The sequence below is a fragment of the Miniopterus schreibersii genome, assembly GCF_964146895.1.
Source record: "Miniopterus schreibersii genome assembly, chromosome: 1".
Classification (NCBI taxonomy): domain Eukaryota; kingdom Metazoa; phylum Chordata; class Mammalia; order Chiroptera; family Miniopteridae; genus Miniopterus; species Miniopterus schreibersii.
In genome coordinates this window covers 65,212,439-65,233,488 of record NC_138101.1, presented here as the reverse complement: position 1 = coordinate 65,233,488, position 21,050 = coordinate 65,212,439, and the positions used below count along the sequence as shown (strand labels likewise).

General features: G+C 37.9%; 1 protein-coding gene across 4 annotated transcripts in view; it reads right to left on the bottom strand.

The window, feature by feature from the left end:
• NPNT (nephronectin) overlaps window positions 1–21,050 on the bottom strand; it is a 76,220-nt gene that overhangs the window by 38,352 nt on the left and 16,818 nt on the right. For 2 of the 4 annotated variants that reach the window (XM_081147865.1, XM_081147867.1), the window contains exons 3-4: window positions 18,035–18,085; window positions 3,859–3,951 (exon numbers count right to left, since the gene is read on the bottom strand). In XM_081147865.1, coding sequence (XP_081003991.1) covers window positions 3,859–3,951; window positions 18,035–18,085 — 144 coding nt within the window. The remainder of the gene's footprint in view (window positions 1–3,858; window positions 3,952–18,034; window positions 18,086–21,050) is intronic. The other 2 variants (XM_081147866.1, XM_081147868.1) reach the window with 1 other exon arrangement.

Here is a 21,050-nt window from a genome sequence, read left to right as displayed (position 1 = left end):
CAGATCATTATTGCAATCAACCGGCTCTGTTTCAGGACGCTGAAGTCTTAAATGACCAACTTGAGACTTTTTCCTTTTTATGTTGTATAGTAGTTTAAAAGGTTCCAAAATTGCACAAAGTTACATTTGCATAAAGACCTTACTTAAATAGCATGATCAATGTTTTCACTCAAATGTAAGCACTTATGTCACATTTAGGTCACACTTAATTAGAATATATATATGAAGCTTTCTGTAAAAAAAAAAAAAAGAGGTAACGGTTCCCATGATTAGCTTACCAAAACATTCCAAGATGAGTGAAACTCCAAAGTAGTGAGTTAAAAAGGCAATCGTATCCTGTTTCAAGACTATTATATTGGGAATAGTCAGTTAAACTTCCAAATTAAATGAACATTGGTTTCTGGGGTTAAAATCACACATCCTTCAAAAACTAAGGCTATAAACTATGTTAATATTAGGGCTATGCACACAGACTGTTATGCTGAGAAAAGCAATCAACTCTAGGATTTAACTAGTCTACCAATGTTTACTGTCTTATTATGTGCTACAAGACAGCAATCCTTTTCTTGGGACAAGGAATTCAACATATGAAACATAAACCATGTCAAAACATTAGTAATTTATATTTATAAATTGTTTCTTCTGAACTCATTACAAAGCACACTGTAAACTCCTAAGAATATCTTTCATTCCTGAAAACAATGCAATGATATGATATATTCCATGCTAAAAATAATTCAGTAGTGGGAAAGTTAAAAAAATATTATTATCTATAATAGTATTCTTTCCTGGCTGATGTGGAAAGGGGATTTGTATGGAGTCAGAGACTCAGTGGGGAGGGGCGACATGCAAGAATAAAATGACCAGAGAAAGTCAAGAGGGAAAAAAACAAACCTTGCCAGAGTTTGGGTTAGAATTTCACCTCCTGTGAAAGGTACCATGTACCTTATAGAATATGCTAATGATCAGTCCACACCTATGATTTTATATGTGGTCCAGCTACAGCAAATCCAGAAAACAACTCGAGGGAAAGCAAGGCACCAAGAGCAGATTACACGAATCTTGTGACAGGCTGTTAAATGAAGCCAGTTCCAAAATAGGCCTGCCCTGCCGGCTGGCTGCTCCCCAGGACGCTCTAACAGCCCTCAAGTGCTTCTCATTTACTCAAGCTGTTCACTCAGCCAAGCATTTCCAGGGGGTGACTTCTTAAAGTACACGATTTGCAACAACTTTTTTCAGCAGATACTTGCCTTATACCCAAACCAACTCTTAATCAAAAGCTAATATCCAGCTCAGTGAAATTATTTCAAGGTACCTCTTCTTGACATTTCTCCCCTCAAGAAAAAAGAAACCTGTGTGATTTCCTGTATCTCTCCGGCATGTTTTTCTCTTTATAAAATGTAGGGTCCAGGTCAAAAGTCGATCCTAATTTGTTATGAAGATATAGAGCAGATATAGACAATTTGCTCTCCCAACGCTTCGGGGGTCTCGGGACAGCTCTCCCACTTACCCAGCTCCCTCAGGGCAGCCTCTCACCCTGAGAGCCTGGCAGTTCACATGTCCAGAGACTAAGGTCCCGGCCCCTCCATGGAACTCTTTCGAGCTCCTGTGGCTTTGAGGACCAAGATCCATTGTATGAAACAATCCTTCTCTTAATAAATATTTAATGTGCACTAATCATGTGCAAGTCATTTTAATAATTGTTTTCAGGAACCCAGAAACCAGAGAGACACCACAAAGGGTTTCTGCTCTCAAAGGACATAATTCTTTCCATCAGGGACTTGCCAAATTGCTTTTTTGGTATGGAGGCAACAAGAAAGATGATTGAAACACACAGGTTTACTGTAAACTGGAGTTTTATATTCAAGATTGGATGTGAAATTACATTTTCAATGTATGCACTATTTTTTGCAGGTGTAAAATCCCATTTTTCTACTAATGAAACCATTTTCCCCCTGAGGAATATAGTTTTGGGAGAAAAGATTTCAACTCAGTATATTTCAATTTTTCTTTACAGAGCCAGGTATGTATTTCTGGAAAAACTGGTTTTTCTGAAAATACATGTGTGAACTGGTTTTTCTCATAAGTACATGGTAAACTGGTTTTCTGAATATAAGAGATACCCAGAGATGAATCCTTGTTCCAATAATATTTGAGTGTCTTTTGAAGCATATTAAAGTTGATGATGCTCTCCAAGTAAATTTAAATGAATTTCTCTGCAATCTCAACAGTAGCTATTTTGAATAATCTTCTTTGTATAAATTCCTGGCATCGGGACAACAAGTTTTATGGTGCTGACATATTAATGAAACCTCTGATGGTTTATGTTCATCACTTTTAAAGAAGAAGCTGGGACTCTAAGTCGAACACTAATAACTCAATAATCAGAACCCAACATGCTGGTGCTTGAGAAAGGCAAGAGTAGGAAAATCAAATGGATTTTTAAAAGAGTAAACTGAGATAATAAGAACCCCATTTATTAAAAAAAATACTACCCAGGTATGTTAGATGAATTCCAAGTTTAAAAATATAATTAGAAAAGAAGCATTGGAAAAAATTAGTTATCAATCAAGCAGCAGATAACCTAGAAGACCCTTTAGAATAACAGCTTGTCCTATCATTGGACAAGTCACATTTTACTAGCACGATTTCATCTGACAGTGCAGGAACAATTACATATACCTTCAAACATCAGTGTTCTGGATTGTTGTGAAAACTATGTCTACAAATCACGAGTTTACATGACACACCTCAAGGAGTATCAGATACTAAAGAATAAGACTGTTTCAACAATATCATTTCTGTATCAGGTGAGGTCTAGTTCATATCTATGGGACAGTTAGACCCCACATGAGTGTTTCATTTGACATTTAAAATGGTAGGGAGTATTACGTTAAATAATAAGTTAAAAACTGACTCTTTTGTCCCTGTATCTTTCTAGTGAAATCTAACCATATCTTTTCTTTATTTCTGTTTTTTGTGATTTTTTTTCCCTAATGGTAGGAAGTTTTTGGTAAAAAAGACAAGCCTTGCCAGACCTGTTAACATGAGCCAGAGGATCACATTTCCAATAATATTTTCTTCATTCCATACTAAATTGGTAGAAAGGACATGAATTCTACAGACAATAGCTCTAAGTTGACATAGTAGGTCTTTTACCAATTAATTCTATGAACTTGGACGAGACACTTAATACCCCTGATAGCTCTTCAAATAAAAAATGAAGTAATACATTATTTTTAATGCCTTAATTATAATAAGTACTCTACCGCCTGATGTTGTTGTAGTGATGAAAATAGATAACATATGTAAATTACCTGGGGCATGGTTAGTGCTAAATAAAGGTTTGCTTTTATAAGCAACTGATGCCAATTAAAAGTAACAGAGGAACACTGCAAACTGGCCAGCAGGTAAAGGGATTTAATCACAAAATCTAAGAGCCCAGAGTTTGAAAGGACCTCGAAATGTTAAATCACACTTCCTACCTGACTGTGAGTATTTAGGTGTTTTCAGCTAATTGGGTCCAAGGAGCCTAACTAACGATTTGCTAAGGCTTCCCCACTAGTTAGTGGCAGAACAGGAGCAGCAGAAAGAAAGGCTTCTAACATTACTGACTCTACAGTGCTCTTTTTCAAAGTGCATTTTAATCATTAGCAGTGAATAGGATGAAATTCTTTTAATTGTTCGCAATGAAATAAATTTTAAAAGTTACCATTATTATATCTCCATCTTTCAGCAAATAGCCGCTCAAATATGCAGGATAACAGTCATGGAAAAGAGGCTGGGTGTGAGAAAGTAACATTTTTATATCAGGCAGGAGGGGGCTCATGACTGTTCACTGGGTCACGCTTTCCCTACCTTGATTGCAGGTTTTGCCGGCATATCCAGGATGACACTTGCACTTGTTTGGTCCGATACATTCACCATGTTTGCACTGTGGTTGGCACACAGCTGTGAAAGAGAATATCATGCATTAGTTCTAGATCAGCAGAATATTAATCATATATTATATACATCATGTACTTGCTTACTAATAAAAAAAATAATTTAGAACTTGTAAAAGAGTAGCAGAAACATACAAAATTACTGTGTCCTGGGGTGGTAGGCACTGTCTTGACTACATATTAACACACGTGTGTTATGTACATGTGTGTGCGTATGTGTCTCACTTCAGGATGAACAACTTGCTAAACTTGAAGACAATACTAGTCAGAAAAATATGTAAAACTATGCACAAACACAACTGATGTTTGTCGATAGTTATAACTTTACAATAACCTGTACTCATCATTTCAAACTCATTCTCATAAATACACTTCAAAAAGTTGTACTTAACACAAAGATATTGTTTAACTCCAGATAAATTGCTTGAACTCCAGGTACATTTCCAATTAAATAATACTATTTTATTGGAAACAGCATTTCTTCGTACAAAATGGTTTAAAATAAAATAAACACCCAAACTCAGTATTTTTGGAATTTCAACTTAAGAAGACCTCTGTCATCTTGGCTCTTTCTTAACCTTAGGTGCAAGGCAGTTGCTCATCAATCTATAATGGCTTTTCTATGGCCTATCACAATGAATAAAAAGATCTATTTTACATTTACTATCTAACATCAACTGAGTTTATCTTCCCTCAAGTCCCCAAAATGCAATAAAATCATCACTCAAGTCTTTTCACAGTCTTTGATTCCTGCCAAGATACTGCTTAGAATTTTTCTGTAAACTCTATACCAGTGATTCTCAGCTGTGGGGATTTTTGCCCCCTACGGGACATTTGGGACATATGGAGACATTTTGGTTGCCACACTCCTGGCATCTAGTAGGTACTGCTAAACATCCTACAGTGCTCAGATAGCACCCCCTGCCCTGAAAACAACAACAACAAATTATCCAGCCGAAACTCTGATGGTGCCAGACTGAGATCAAGGTTTCATGGTGTTATGCCAAATACCAGAGTGGATGAAAAACATTGTATAGCATGGTCACTGAGTTTGCAGTCTAGATAAAGAGACAAAACAAGCTTGTTTTTAATTCAAGGCATTTACTTATGAGCAAAATAGGTGACATATGAAATTGTACACGAGCATATCCATATAGATTTGTACAGAGACCTGAGTTGGATCTTGAAGCTTAGGTAGACAGAAAAGGAAGACTATCCAAGGTAAGGAGAACTGTGCAGCAAAGCAGACCATTTATTTAGGGAACACTGAGGAGGCCTGTCAACCTAAAATAAAGGGGGGGGGCGTAAATGCAGGTAGAAGTAGACAATCTTAGGTGAGTGGTATCAGATGATGACGTTCCCTCAGTTTCAGACAGAGGAATATACACTTTATCTACAGGAAATGGAAAGTTTAACACCGTCAGTGGAATTAACTGATAAAAATCAACACTCAGGGAATATTAGCCTGGTATGTTGACAGGACGGGAAAGAGTCCAGTTGACATGAGGAAGGCACGATTTGTTTTTGAGACAGGAAGAGATGGGCTTCAGTAACCGCTGAATGAAGAGCTGGCGCGCCCTGAAACCCAGAGGGAATGGGGTCAGCAGTGACCCTGAGTTTTCAAGTCTCAACACCTGTTCCTTCCCCTGTTGGCTCAGGCTGTTCTCTATTCTGGGATATGCTCCCAGTTTCTGGCAATTCTCAAACATCATTTCCTTCAAAACGCTAATATTCCTGTGAAACTGATGTGCAGGTTATTTTTGGTGTTTTCTGCACTTCCTCCCTCACTCTCACCAACCCTCCTCTCACCTGGACTCCCCACGCTTATCTGCCAATTTTACTTTCAGGCCCTTCCTGTCTACTTGTCACTCCAGCTGGACCCTGTGCCACTAGTGATCCTTAGACAGTGCTGGTCAGCAGGTATTTAATTTTAAAACTTGCAGAAATAAAGGATTAGAAGAGTGGAAAGTGTAAATGGTAGAGAAATGTGCTTAGAAAATTCTTAAAATCTGATTTTAGACATGGCATGAAATTCAAAGGGAAGCAATTTTTTTCAGAACTGTAAGAAGAAATGGGCTCTCTAGGAGTGCCTTCCAATACAACTTTTCAGTAAACTGTGCACCTGGTAGATGGTTTAGATGCAGTTTTTAAAACATGTCCCAGAAATAAGCCATTTTTAAATGTAATTTTCTGGTCCTATCACCAAGAATCACAAGTTAAAAAAAATTTTTTTAAACTTAAAAAAAAACAAAAAAAACCATGTTCCATAAATCTTAACAATTATATATAAATACAAGCTGAATAATTTGGGTATCCCTGAGGCACCCAGACTGCCATATTAAAAAAAAGAAAAGAAAATAATAATAATAATAATAAACATCTCAAAATCAGTAAATGTAAGTCAAGGTAATCACCTCTCAAAATAAATGGAATTTGAAAAAAACATAAAAATGTAGTTTAGAAAGTACCAGTTGAAAACATAAAAAAGTTGCCCTGGCCAGTGTGGTTCAGTGGTTTGAGTGTCAGCCTGCGCACCAGAGGGTCAAGGGTTCAATTCCCAGTCAAGGACATGTACACACCTGGCTTGCAGGTTTGATTCCTAGCCCCAGTCAGGGCGCCCCTCTCACATCAATGTTTCTTTCCCTCCCCCTCTCCCTCCCTCCCATGCTCACTAAAAATCAATGCGAAAAAAATATACTTGGGTCAGGATTAACAAAAAAACACACACAAAAACATGAAAAGTTTATTTGCAAGAGAACATTTTTATGAAATAGTTCAACCTGAGGCCCCAGGCCACCTTTTGACCCCAACCAGCTTGATGGCTATCCATTTATAATGCTTTCAGGTACTTTATAGGAACAAACATTTTTATTGTCTCCCTCCCTCTCATTGTTTGTTCTCAGCAGAGGGCCCTAATCTTGGGGACATCAAATGCACACATTCCAAAGGCCAAGGCTGTTAATGTTTCTTCCATGTTTAGGGAGTCAGTATTTTCAAACTGCGGTTTGCACGTCTACCCAACAGACTATTCACTGAAGTAACCAATGACCTATTTATTATTCAACAGCTATTAAATGGGATAGGATAGTCATAATGTTGATATAACCAATTCTCTTACAAAAAGAAAATGCTCTTAAAAATGATGTACAAAAGTCCTTTCTCCTATTACTTTGCTGGCCTTAGGTCTGCCATGGAATTCAATAAATATGTATTGAACATGTGTTATGTCTAATGTATTCCACTAGCCAAGTGTGGGCAAAATGAGAGTCACAGAGGATAGAAAAAAATCCACTATGAAACTATAATATATTGTCCAAAACTTAGCACGAGCTGTGACAGAGCGTGAGATAAAAGGTAGGGGGAGGGGCAGATAATAACTGACTTTAGGTTCTGGAAAAGCCTCCTGTAGGAAACACAACCTGAGCAATGCCTTAGAGGTAAGAGGCAGAGACGCTAGGAAGGGAGACAAAGCCTCTGAGAACAGAAGTAAAGTTCAGGGGAAGGACAACAAAGAAGGTTCTCAGTGAGAGCCACGTACTCTCCCTGAAGCTGTCATATGAAGTGATTGTAACAGCAGAAAACAAAAGAAGGCCGGCAGATCATAAAAGGCAGAAATTGCTGGGTGCTTACCAATATCTGTTTTCCGTTCTTCATTAAAATAGAATGGCTTTTGGGGGGGAGGGGGGATGAGTCCTCCCTGGCAGATATGGGTAGCCAAGCAACTACATTCACATCAATTATATGTGAACAGTTACTGGGTGGGGCATTTGCAATGCTACTTTAAAAGGCCCTGCCCTGTATGCTTCTCTGTCTTCTTGCCTGAATATAGAAGGCACAGTGAACTACAGAGGCCACTGGGTACCACAAGGTAATCTTGAGAATGAAACAGGAGGCAGAGCAAGAAGTCATCATACTAAACCTAAATCTCCATCCTAGCAATTTGAGGCACTGTGCTTTGTGTGAACGTGTTTGGACTTGCAGCCAAATGCAGTTCCTAGCTGACTATCCTTGAACACAAGGCTGTGGAATCTGGACTTAGTGTGTGTTCATCATCAAGCCAGCAAGTGCTTTCTCTGGATACACACTTAGCTTAGAAGTGTCGTGAACAGATCCTAGTAAAGAAATATAACTTGTCAAATTTATTTTATACCTATAAAAATGATAGGAGTATCTAAGAAACTTCACTTCTGTATATCTAAAACATTAGATTAGAAAATGCATATCCATATGGACACTAGAGAAAAATGATTCCCCACTTCTGTGTAAACTGGTCCACCTTTTGATAACCAGTCCACTGTAATGTGAGCTGTCAGTAGCTAGCCAGCACACACCAACCTTTACACCTGCTGTGGACAGCAGGCCAAGAAAAAAAAAAAAAAAAAAAGTGGTCCTTTCTAGTAGTCCGTGTTACAGTGTTTTCCTAAAACCATCAAACATAGATAATACATTTGATTTGGAGAAAACAGCATATCTGGTGTTGCTACAAGTTAATCAGAAAATGCAGCGTTGCTTCTCCGACCTACACATTGATCAGCAACAAGAATTCTGGGTCATATTTGATGGCCCACTGTCCTCTGGCATCCACATGTGGTTTAGCAGCTCAGTAAAAATACAAGTCAGATGAAGACCACAGATAGTCAATGAATGACATATTTTTTACCCCAAAACTGAATGCCAGATTTAAGCTGAAATGGGAAAATCACACTCAAAATTTACTCTCTCACATTCCTGCAGTATAATCTCCAAAGTGCCCTTAATATAACCTCCAAGTCATTACTTTAACTAGAAAAATAAGAAGAAAAAACAAGTCTCAACTGGCAAAGCAAACACAGCTCTTTAATGTCACATGTCCAAGCCTCTTCTGTTCGCAATCTAATAAAATCTTACTCTTACACATTCACCCTAATGGATATAACTGGGGTTTTGAGAGTTGGACAGTGTTTTCAGATGCTGATATAAGTGGTGAGTTATCACATAAGTTAGGGGAAAATTAAGATTCCCACATCAGTTCTATATAGTATTTCTTACATAAACTAATCACACTGAAAGTCAAGTGCCAACATTTGAAAAAATAAAGACATGTTGAGATGCCCAAGCAGATGATGGCTGTGCAAAGTGACAAGGTAAAAGCTAACTCAACCTCAGGTGTGTGTGGTTAGTAACTTGAGAAGGATTTCCTTAATGTGCATAAGACTGTCTTTAGAGTCGTAGGAATCATTTGTAATTTTTGCAATCTACGTCATGTTGCTATTCATACATGGCACCACTAAAAGCAGAACAAAGAGCCTTGTTCTCTGGGGCATGTAATTCAGAAACAAAGGTGACACAGAAGTATGCAAGGGCAGGGCAGGAGAATGAATGGCTACCAAAATGGGAGATTTCGGAAAGCTCTCATTACATCTAACAAGTTTCAGAGAGCTCAGGTATGGACAGACTCATTGCAGGCGAACAGGAACATACAATGTGAAATATCTTTTTCAAAGAGCAACAATGGACCTTGGAAGAGAGAAAGTTGCTGAGAGAAGCATGTAACAACTCACTGCTGTATGAATGGGACCTGGAAGGAATGGAGGCAGAATGTATAGGGCTCCACTGGAAAGGGCCTGAGCCATCCCATATCATAGGCACACCAAGATCCAGAGGAAAGAATCCTACGGATTCCAAGATCTCTAGAAGAAAACAGAGCTCCAGCTCTCCTAATATCCTGTATTCCAGTGCTGATTATCCTATTTTCAAATTTAAATTCCTGCTGCAGTACAAACTGAAATCAAAGTGCCTCTGGTGGTTATCGCTATAAAATATTATCCATTAAATGCTCTCAGGAATACAGAAGTCAAAACCACTTTTTAGGACTGATTAAATCTATCCTCATGATATCCATATAAGGCAGGACAACAACATTATCCTCATTTAGCAGCAATAAGTGAAAGCACAGAAGGTTATGCGACTTGCCTGATTTCGGAAAAATTTTCCTATCCAGGTCCATGGGCAATCCGCTAGTTCAGATAAAGGCCTGGAAGCCCAGCAGTCTGAGGGCTTGGAAGGGAGGAGAGTGAGGCTATAGTAAAACGCTAAGCAGGAAAGGATGAGAGGGGTGCGTGGAGAATGCCAAGGGTGATTAAAGGCATAAAGGTATTTAAGATACATTTCCAGGAAGGAAAAGTTGCAGTTAAGAACACAATCTATAATTTATGGAAATTAAAGTAACCCTGCCAGAAAATTTTAACATGAAATAATCTCTTTACTCCCTTGCTTGTTTTGTACCGAACCAGTAATGAAGTATAGACTCCCTATCTCTTCTGAAGTATCACTACATCTATGTTTTATTTTTGCCGTCACATTTTATCTAACATTATTTTTATTAAAAACTTAAACTATTTTTGAACTATCATTAAATATTAAGTCAACTAATTGATTGATAATTTAGAGCATAAAGTTAAAATAAATAAGGGTATCTGGTCTATATAATACTGTCTTCCAGGAGCAGTCTGATAATAACTTTATTTTTATCTTTGGGAACATCCAAATCAGGCACATTTCAACTCTCATGACTTAACTTTCAACTCCTGAAGTGGCCCGAAGAAAATAGGTGCCTGCATCTGCATCTTTGCATCTCAAGCCAACATTTATCATAATTAAGCACTATCCCTTTCCACTGAAAAATCTCCTATTGAAGTGCTGTCCTTTTCAGTGGACTTGGAATTTTAGTCTTTCTTTCTGTTTCCATGAGTGGAATTTAGATTAACAGCAAATGAGAACTTCAGAAGACATAAGAACATGTTACTATTCATTTGGAAGTGTAAAGCAGGTTTTTGCTTGCTTGTTTTAAGTTAGGTAATGGTAGCAATGAGCACACTTAGCACCCAGATCTTTGTTTCCAAATACTATCCCACAGTGAAAGGAATTGGGACTGGGGCAGGGAGGCTGAAATATTTTGCTGTGATAAAAAGCACAGATGTACTCAAAGAATAACTAGAACATGAGAAAAGGTCACAGGAGCTTGCTTGGAGGGTTCCCACTGGCCAAATTTGGGATAATTTGAGCACCAAGTAGGAGAGTAAGTCAGAACAATTAAATAATAAAAGAATTCATGGGTCCAAGGTGATTCAAAAAGAAGAGAGCAGATCTCCTCTTCACAGAGAACATGTAGAAGGAATGATAGGATTTGAAAGACAGGATTTTTACAACCACCATTGAAATAACTAATTTGATCAAAAATTATCCATAGGGGTTAAAATTTTTCATTGGTTGGAAGTTTGTTGGAGAACAAGATACTCAAACAGTTTCAATATATGACCCCACAGATTACTTACGAATAATATAAAGACGATGGTGCCTTTCAGTGAAAAAACCAGGTGGACAGACCTTCATCATGTGACCAAACTTAACTAACATCACCAATAATGGAGCAGACTGACATTATGCACAATAGGAATGTTGTAACATATGATCACCTATGGAATATTCTTGCACAAAAAAGGTTTCAGCTAAATCTAATGATGATGAAACAATAGATAAATTTAGACTGAAATGTTCTACCTGGGATTCCTCAAAAATGTCAGTCACGAAGAAAAAAAGTAGTAGGACTGTTCTAAACTAAAGGAGGCCAAAGGGGAATGTCAAGTAAATGTAACATGAGGTCTCTGCTTGTCTCCTGACCAGAGAAAAAAATCATAAAACTAATTATTGGGACAATTGGGGAAATCTAAATATGGACTGTATATTACAGTATTTGTGTATCAATGTTGCCTTTCTTAAGTGTGATACCAATATTGTGGTTTGTATGTAAATGTCCCTTGCAGGGATGAATGCTGAAGTATTTAGGCATGAAGTGCCATTATGCCTAAAAGTTACTTTCAAGTGGTTCAGATAGATAGGTAATACATAAATTAGACAGATAGACGATAGATAGATAGATAGATAGATAGATAGATAGATAGATAGATAGATAGATAGATAGATAGATGATAGATAGATAGATAGATAGAACGCAGATGTATAATGTTAACAATTGTAGATAAAGAACATAGGGGTATTTACTGATTCTATACTTGCAACTCTTCTGTGGATTTGGAAATTTTCAAATATAACAATGAGAAAAATTTATAAACACAAGTAGGATACAAAGCATGCCTTGACAAACCAGGGCACTCTAGAGAAGGGGCTAAGAGTACGGATGCTCTACCACTTAGGAAATGTGTGAGCTATGGGATCACCTATCTTTTTTCTATGATGCTGATCCTGAGTTGAACCAGATGAAGTCACCAGCACATAGTACATATAGGACTTACTCATAGGTTTCTTGAGAAGATCAAATGAAAAAAAAAAAATCCAAATAAACTACTTAGAACAGTACCTGAGCTCAATAAAATGCCAGCTATGCTGAGGATTATAAGAATGACTGAGAGGAAAAGCTACAGTGTTTCACACACTATATTAAGAACTGGGGGTATAAAAATCAATAAGATACCTCATCCTTAAGTGGGTAAGTCCAGTAAGGAGAGATAGAGGTAAGCACAGATGTCTTACTAGGTGCACATAAAGAATACGTAAGAGGAAGTTATCAATTACATAGATTTAAGAGAGTCAGAAAAGGTTTTGGGGAAAAAGGTAATGCTAAAAAATTTTTTTCTCGGAAAAGAAAATTTACAAGACACTTGCTTTCACGATGTAAGAATTCATTAGGATATAATGAAACACATTAAAGTATTCCTTTTAGTTAAAAATTATTATATCTTTTTTTAGCTGAGGAGATGATGCTCTAATCTTGGGCAGGTTTACTGAGCAATCATTACAACAGGCCAGAAGAATTCTAATGTGACCATCATCACTTCTTTCAGCAACCAAAATCTCTATGTTTAAAACAATCACTGATACAATGAGCTGAGCCATATATGAACTATTTTAAAAATGAATCATTTTGTGACTGTGCATAGACTTATATGATGTGAAGCCACTGTCAGTTTGGTATACAGTGGTGTGTGTTTTTCCCTAAAGAAAACATTAATTCATTAATTGTTCCAAATTTATCATAGAAGTACCTTAAATAGAAATTTGGAAAAAACCTAAATGTTCATCCATAAGGGATCGGCTAAATCAATGTTGGCGCAATGGCTTCTTGCTTCCAGTACAATGGACATCAACAGGCCTCGGCTGCTATTCGGGGGACCTGAGTAACCCGTGGTTTTACCACGACATCTCACCCTCACTGACTCTTCGCCATGCTGACTTAGCTCATCATATGCGGTCAATGCCTTAGTCTGGCATTCGACCCTGCATTTCATGATCTGATTCCTGCCTTCCCAGGACACCAGGCTCATCTCCAATCACAGCTACGAAGACACCAACAAACTGAAGTTCTCAAGAAATAACATGCTCTCATACCTGCATACTTTTACATGGGATGTCCTTCTTCCCCTCGTCTGCAGGACTAGCACCTAGACAGGCTTCAACGCTCAGCTTAAACATTACCAGCTCCAAGGTTTGCCTTAGCCCTGCATCTGAGTTTGGAGCCCTCCCTCAGTGCTTTCATAAGCCTCTGTGCATACCTCTATCATCAATTATTTATATATGTTTATATTCATATATACATACACCATGCCGTGTCATCACAGCCCCTTTCCTTATCTAGCTCTCCCACTAGACTTTGAGCTCTTTAAGTACACAGCCCCTGCCCTGAAATAGCGCACAGTCTCTTGACAGAGACAGATCTGGCAGGTGTACAAGGTGTTTAAAAGAATATAGAAGAAGGAATTCCTCTGCAGAGAGGTGGGAGTAGGAAAAGTGCAGAGAGGTGGGAGTAGGAAAAATGCCAGGAAAGACTTGCAAGTGGAAATACGAGCTGCATCTTAAAGGGTGAGCAGGAATCCACCACACAGATGGGCGAAGAGCCTTCTATGCAGAATGAGTGGCAGAGGGGCTGGAAACTCAACGGCAGTCGACTGGGCCGGGGTCCCACAGCCAACAACAGTCCTTCAAAGCTGAGGCAGTCGTCAGCCGGGAGAGCCTCCTACTCAGAGAATCAGGACTCTATCCATAATTGTGAACAACCAATGACTGTAAGCAGGTGACACAGTCAGATTACATTCTATGTGTTTTCAAGCACATAAATTGATTTCTTTTTAGAGCCTTAATCAAGAGTTAAGATCTATGATATGGAATAAGGCTTAAGATAGGCAGAAAAATTAAATATATTCCTTTTCCCAATAAATGGTCTTTTCTGAAAAGCACAATCTGCTTATTAAGATTACACCTTCATCTTGTTTCTCCCTTTTATAAAAAAGTGTGTGGTCCTTCTACTTTCGTAAGTGTGCTGAGCTGAACTGGATGAGGCGTTGAGGAAGCTATTGCATGGGGTACAAAGACGTGGAAGACAGGCCCCAGCATCACAGAGCCTGGGTCTAGCAGAAAAAACGATACAGATCCACGAATGACCACACCGTGGAGCAGTATGAGACAGGCTCCGTGCAAGTAGAGACAACTAAACATAGAGAAAGGAGAGGGGACCTCCTCCTGCTCACGTCAGGAAGGCGAGCGGGGAGGTGGCCTTTGAGAGAGATCAGTCAGCTGATGTTCAGCATGTGCAGTTAAGCGAGAATATAAACGTCAAGAAAAGAAGTGTGGTCATTCATTCCTAACAGTTATTCGCTTTTAGTTGAATATTTGCCCAGGATGAGCAGTGATGCTGACGTAAAACAGAAAAAAAAAACAAAAGGTGGAGAAAAGGTATAACATTTATAAAGGGTGATTTTTTTATCAGCCCTGACATGAGCAAATGTTGAATTACTCATTTCTTTCTTCTGGAGGCCAAAAGAGTAAACTGGAAAGATTTTGTTTTTCAATAACCTAAAGCTATTAGATAACATTTCAGTCAAAATGTAACATAGCATTTTAGCTCCCCCAAACTCTTCCCATACTGTGTAAAGCCGATTCTCTACGGGGGTAGTTGTGACGATTATCATGGCTGATAAAGTCGACGGTGGGGAAGGAAGGTTTGAGCAGGACAGTGGTGGACGGGTCATCGAATCACAGCCTGTGCCCTGCTCAGATCCCACCCCTGGGCTCCAGACCCCAGCACCCAACCACACACCAACCTCTCCACTTCAGTCTCGGAGCCCTTCGAGCATCCCCCATGCAACACTGCCGTCGCCACCTGACTGTCTCCCATGTCCTCTAGCTCCCCCAGGGACACACCGGAATCCCGGACGTCAGCTATGATTCCATCTTCCTCACTACTCACGACCGTCACCACCACGACCAGCCACCAATTTACTGAATGAACTAGGAGGAGCCAGTTACTGAGCTAAATGCTTTGTAAGTATTTTCTCTTCTGATCCCCATTAAAAAACAACAACCACCACCAAAAAACCCCCTATGAGATAGGCCTCTTATCTACATTTTACCAAAAAGGAAGCTATTGTTCAGAAAGGTTAGGTGAGTTTCTCAAACACACAGTTCATGGTAGCAGCCAGGCCTCTCTGTCTACGAAGCCCACACGCCCACCACTGCCCGTCGCATGCCTCTCCACCTTTTCTCCTTAGTAGCCTTCAATCCTTTCCCTTCTCTCTCTGTTCCCACCACTACTAAAGATAAAACCTAATTTCTCACCAGGTTTACTGTAACAACCTCTAGCCCCGAGCCTCAGATGGCTTTTCTTTAAATTGTCACTCAAGAAAACATTCAGAAATGGGCCCCAGAACCTCGGATGCCTACAGGTCCCAGGCATCTGCCCTGAAGACGCAAGCCACACAGTAAAAATGAAGTGCCTGCTCCTTCCCAATGGCGTAGTCGCTAAGCAAGTGACTCCAGCCCAACTCCTTGCTGCAATGCAGAGCTACCAATTTTCCAAAAAGCCTGATATCCACCCTGGCAACTATTTCAAAAAATATTAAAACACTCTGTAAGCAAAAACAAATCCACCTATATGCCGGATCTGAATCATTAGCTCCAGTTTATAATCTCTGAAATGTAAATTCGATTATGCAATGTCCTGCTTAAAATCTTTACAATGCTCCTCTACAACTTTGAGATAAAGGCCAATCTATTAAGATAACATTAAAGGCCTTCCATTAGTTGGACCATCCTTGCAGAGCATCTCTCATCAGATGATCTTCAAACACACACCCCAATGCTGGATTAGAGTTTTTACATTTCTTGGCATGCGCCCCTCACCCTGGCTTCTAAAGTTTTAATGCTCTTTTCTGTCTGGCCAGCATGCCCTTCCCTTGACTAGCTCATCCCTCAGGATTTAGCTGAGCCATGAGTCCTTCACTGCTGGTCTGAGATCCACACCCCCGAAATATGCTCCTGCAGTGTCCTATCTCAAAACACATCTGTATCAAAACACACCTCTCATCAGCATTGTCATCATCTGCAGTGGTCGGCCCAGGATCAGGCAGGTAATAGCCCTCGATACAAATTTGTTGAGTGTATAAACCAACTGAACACCACTGAGCGTATGAAATCTTCCTTGATCTTCTCCAGTTGGAAGTGACTCTTTGAACATCCTTAATTCTTTATCCCTAACTCTTTCCTACTTTAGAATACTGGAAAGAATGAGACAACCATCGTACCAAATCAGCTCCTTGCAAGCAAGCGTCCATGTTTTCCTGATCTTTGTACCTCTCCCAGCACCTACCTTAACTCCTGGCCCCTCGTAAGCTCTCAGATGTTTGTCAAACCAATCACAGTAACTCCAAATGCAATTTTGGTGTGTGAAATAAGTGTGTGTCAAATAAATCACAGTATCTCTAACTGTAATTCTACAATTCAACTCTAGTTCCTTCAGCTCCTTTTCCTTTGGTTAGGTCACCAAAACCGTACTCCGCTCTGAGGTTTGCGAGTGGATATTAGAGAGGTGGGAAAGGCATGGTTCAGAAAAGACAGCTATCCAATGAGAGTTTTCATTTTAGAAATGAATAATTTGAGAAACTTTCCACTTCCAATTGATTATTTTCAAAAGATGGGCAGGGTAAATGAAATGTGTTTAAAAACATATTGTAATGTGGACACTATAGTGGACCCTAGTATACACTGTCACAGTTCATCTGTATTCTACATATTACCACACATGAACAGTAGCAAACGTATATCAAGAACTGTCTGCAGGAGGCACTCACAGCCAGCAACAATCTTGCACAGTAGGTTTAAAGAGTAGAAAATTGTGGCTCAGAAAAGTTAAATAAAATACCTAGTATCTCATGGTTGGTAAGTGACAGGAACAGGCCCTGTACCCGGATCTGTTGGTGACAAAGCCCACACTCTACTCTCTCTATGGCACTGCCTCCCTAACTCAGCCATAGCTAGTTAATTCTGTAACTGTGGTAATTATAAGATATAAACACTTTAAGTTTTTTAAGTCTCCCTGAAGAAATTCCTTAACTTCTATTTCTAGCACTACCAATTTTGTTCCCAAATGTTGCTATTAAAATCCTCTCTTTCATCTATCAGGTTAAAGTACATTGTCTTCTTGGCACCAATTTCATTAGATAGAATTTTACATATTTCACCAAAATGTTCCACTGAAGTGTCATTAGGGTGACTTGTTAAGTGACATTATTCGCTTCCAAAAATGCTTTAAACAAGGAGTCCTTCATATAGCACAAGAATACTCGTTGGTGCTATTATAACATCATATATCTTTTATACAAAAAAAAAATATTTCTTACCTGGATTTTTCCATGAAGAATTAATATGAATACAATTCTCTCAGGTTAATGATAGGCTGTTGTTAGTAATTTCATTTGGTGAACTTTGTGTGTTTTTTATTTGCTTCTTTAAGTATTAAAAATATAAACTGTCCTTTAGGTTAGAATGGAGGTCAATTTATTAGATTCATAAAACAAGAGAAAGCAATTGCAAACTGAAAGGGAAAAGTTTAATGTAATAACTGAAATAAAATTAACTTAGTATAATTATGAACAGAATAAACACATCTCTAAGGAATATAGTTCTCCCCCAAAAAAGCAACTCAAAAAAAAACATAACTAATATTAAGTTTTATCGATTAATTCTGTAAAGTTATTATTAGAAGTTATGCCTTTTGAGACATAGATTAGCCAAAATTATTTCAAGAAATATGTTCATCTAACCTTTGAGCTGGCACCTTATCTTGGCTATTCTCTGCCTTAAGACGTAGAAAGCTGCAAAACAAATGTCCAAAAAAAGAAATTCCAGATCTTTTCTCTGTAAGGAGGCGGGACTTGGGTATTTATCAACTTGTTACATTCCCGGAGACTTACACATATTCAACTTTCAGTGCTTTTCTGAAACAAAAAAAAAAATCTAGGACATGTTTAAAATAGTAATATTTTAGTCACCATTTTGTCATTAGAAAACATTTTGTAACAAAAATATTAAACAATAATTGAAGTTGTGCTATTCTTTGATAGTCCAAATTCTAAATTAAAATATTTCAGACCTTTTGTAACACTGTACCTTCCAATCCAATTTTTCATTTTCAGAATATTAATTTTTGGTTCCAAGAGACAGTATCCTTTTATTTAAATAAGGGTTGGACAAAGTATCTGAAAAAAATTAAAGCCTTCAATCAATTAGTAACCAGGGCTGGTAGCTTTTTAATTGATACATCTTTACTTACCTGTTTTCTTACATGTTGTGTGTTCCCTTTTCTCGTCAACTTTGGGGAAGAAATGTTAAGTTTTTTTCTTTCCTTCCACAGTATTTTCCTCTTGCATGGCTGCTTTGGTTGTTCATAGAAACAAGAAATACCCTGAAAGCTCAGCCCTTTCACTTAAAGATACATAAATAACCCAGTTTAATGAAAGTAAATGGAAGAAACTTGAAACATGGCTAATAACGGTCAGGGTTCAACCAGCCTTGAGGCCCTAGAGGTAAGGGAAGAGATGATTTTATTCTTCCCCTTTTGGATCAACATCTTCCCTCTTTAAAGCATAAAATACTCACTTTAACTTTTGATTTGTGTATTTACTTGTAGAATTTAAAACTAGGTGAATGGAGCCTTCTTTTGGGTACTAGCAGAAGAAAAAAGTTCTAAGTCCAATTTGATTCAAAGGAAGTAATAATTAAGTATCAGTCCAGAATGACTGCTCTATATTTTTAAAGGCACAAATTATACTTAATTGTTAGAGACTTTTTTTTAATGTTGGTTAGGGTTATAAGAAATTAGTGTTTTGTTTTGTGTGTGTTTTTTACTGTTGTTAACTTCAAAAGAATTCACCATACCTTGACGTTGATACATTCCTTAAAATAGAATAATGAAGTATATCAGGTACAATCTAAGCAAAAAGCTGAAAATAAATCAAAGCATAAACTAAAAATAAGATTCCAGATCACATGTTAAGAAAAACTGTTTATAACAATGGTTATATATAAGAAGGGAAAAATATAAAAGGATACCGTTTCTTTAATACTCTTTAATTGCCAATTTTGAATAATCTGATTTATGAAGAAAAACATAATAAATGATTTTAAACAAAAGTTAAACAACTCAATAAAGAATAGCAAACATCATTATTTTCTAACTAATTATATTAGTACCAAGCAGTCAAACAGTTCTGTATAGTTTATTTTCATTCTATAATATCTTAAGTTGGGTCACATTTCTCCTACTTAACATAAATCAGCCCTGACACACAGAGACTTAATAAATTTTATGATATCAATGTGTATATCCATTTTAGCATGAAATTTTAGCCACTATCCCATATTTTAACATTTGCGTTTTAAAACTATACAAAACTGCATTTAAAATAAAAGCAAAGTTAATCCTGGAATCAATTATTTCCAGGAAGTTTCTGGGGTCTATTCTCTATTGACACATAAGGAAATTTTCATAGGCAACCATCACCACGGCTCTTGTGAAAGTTGCCAAAATAAATGCCTTACATGTATTTTTTTGTGAGAAGCACTAAAATAGGATTCATTAGTGGCACCTAATATAGACGATCCTGTCCCATTTTCTCCCAATAATGTTTTCTCTACAGCCAGTGGAAAACAGCCACAGTAGTAAATATGTGCAATGTTCCCAGCGAACCCACTTATTACAGTTTACAAACCTAGAGCTCTCCAGAACCCCTGCTTAGATACACACACCCGAGGCTTCTCAGTGACGCTGTGAACTTCGCTGAGGGTTCTCAGAGATGACAGGCATAGTTGAAAATAATAAGCACTCTGATGATTTTATGAAACTGTGACTAATATAAACCAGAGAAACTAAATTATGCAGGGATTACTTCTTGCCTGCTAAACACAAGTTTATAGATTTGGAGTCAATCCTGGGCTTTGGACAGTGTTAAAGAAAATGAAAGCGAAAACACCCTAAGGAACTGAGCCCTCTTACGATCCAAACGTATGCCTATCATCTGGTGTATAGTTTAATTTACTGTAAAGGATTATAAAATGCCCAAATATTAGGTCAATCATAACCTTTGTAAAAGGAATTTTAAAATGCTTCAGGCTAAGATAATTGATGCAATTACCACATGGTTCAGAGGGGACTCACACAGCCTCTTAAGCATAAAGCCTAGCATAACATAGACCTCCTTCCAGGTGACACATGCCAGGTACATGCATGGAAGGGAACAGTCCTCCCTGATACTCTACAATTACCTCTCAACCCTAGTGTTCAGCTAGAAAAAGTAGTAACTCTAAACAGTTCTCCATTCCCCAACCTTAAATTTCATGCTATATTTCTCATTGTCAAAAAGTTAATATTAACTAGACCACCAATTTATACCATACACAAGAATAAACTCAAAATGGATAAAAGACTTAAATGTAAGTCATGAAACTACAAATCCTAGAAGAAAACATAGGCAGCAAAAATCTCAGACATCTCTTGTAGCAATATTTTTGCCAATATATCTCCTAGGGCAAGGGAAACAAAGGGTAAAATCAACAAATGGGACTACATCAAAATAAAAAGCTTCTGCACAGCAAAAGAAACCATCAACAAAATGAAAATGGAACCCACTGTACGGGAGAACACATTTGCCAATGATATATCTGATAAAGGGTTAATTTCAAAAATATATACAGAACTTATATAACTCAATACTAAGACAAACAGCCCAATTAAAAACATAGGCAAAGGACCTGAATAGACTCTTCTTCAGAGAGGACATA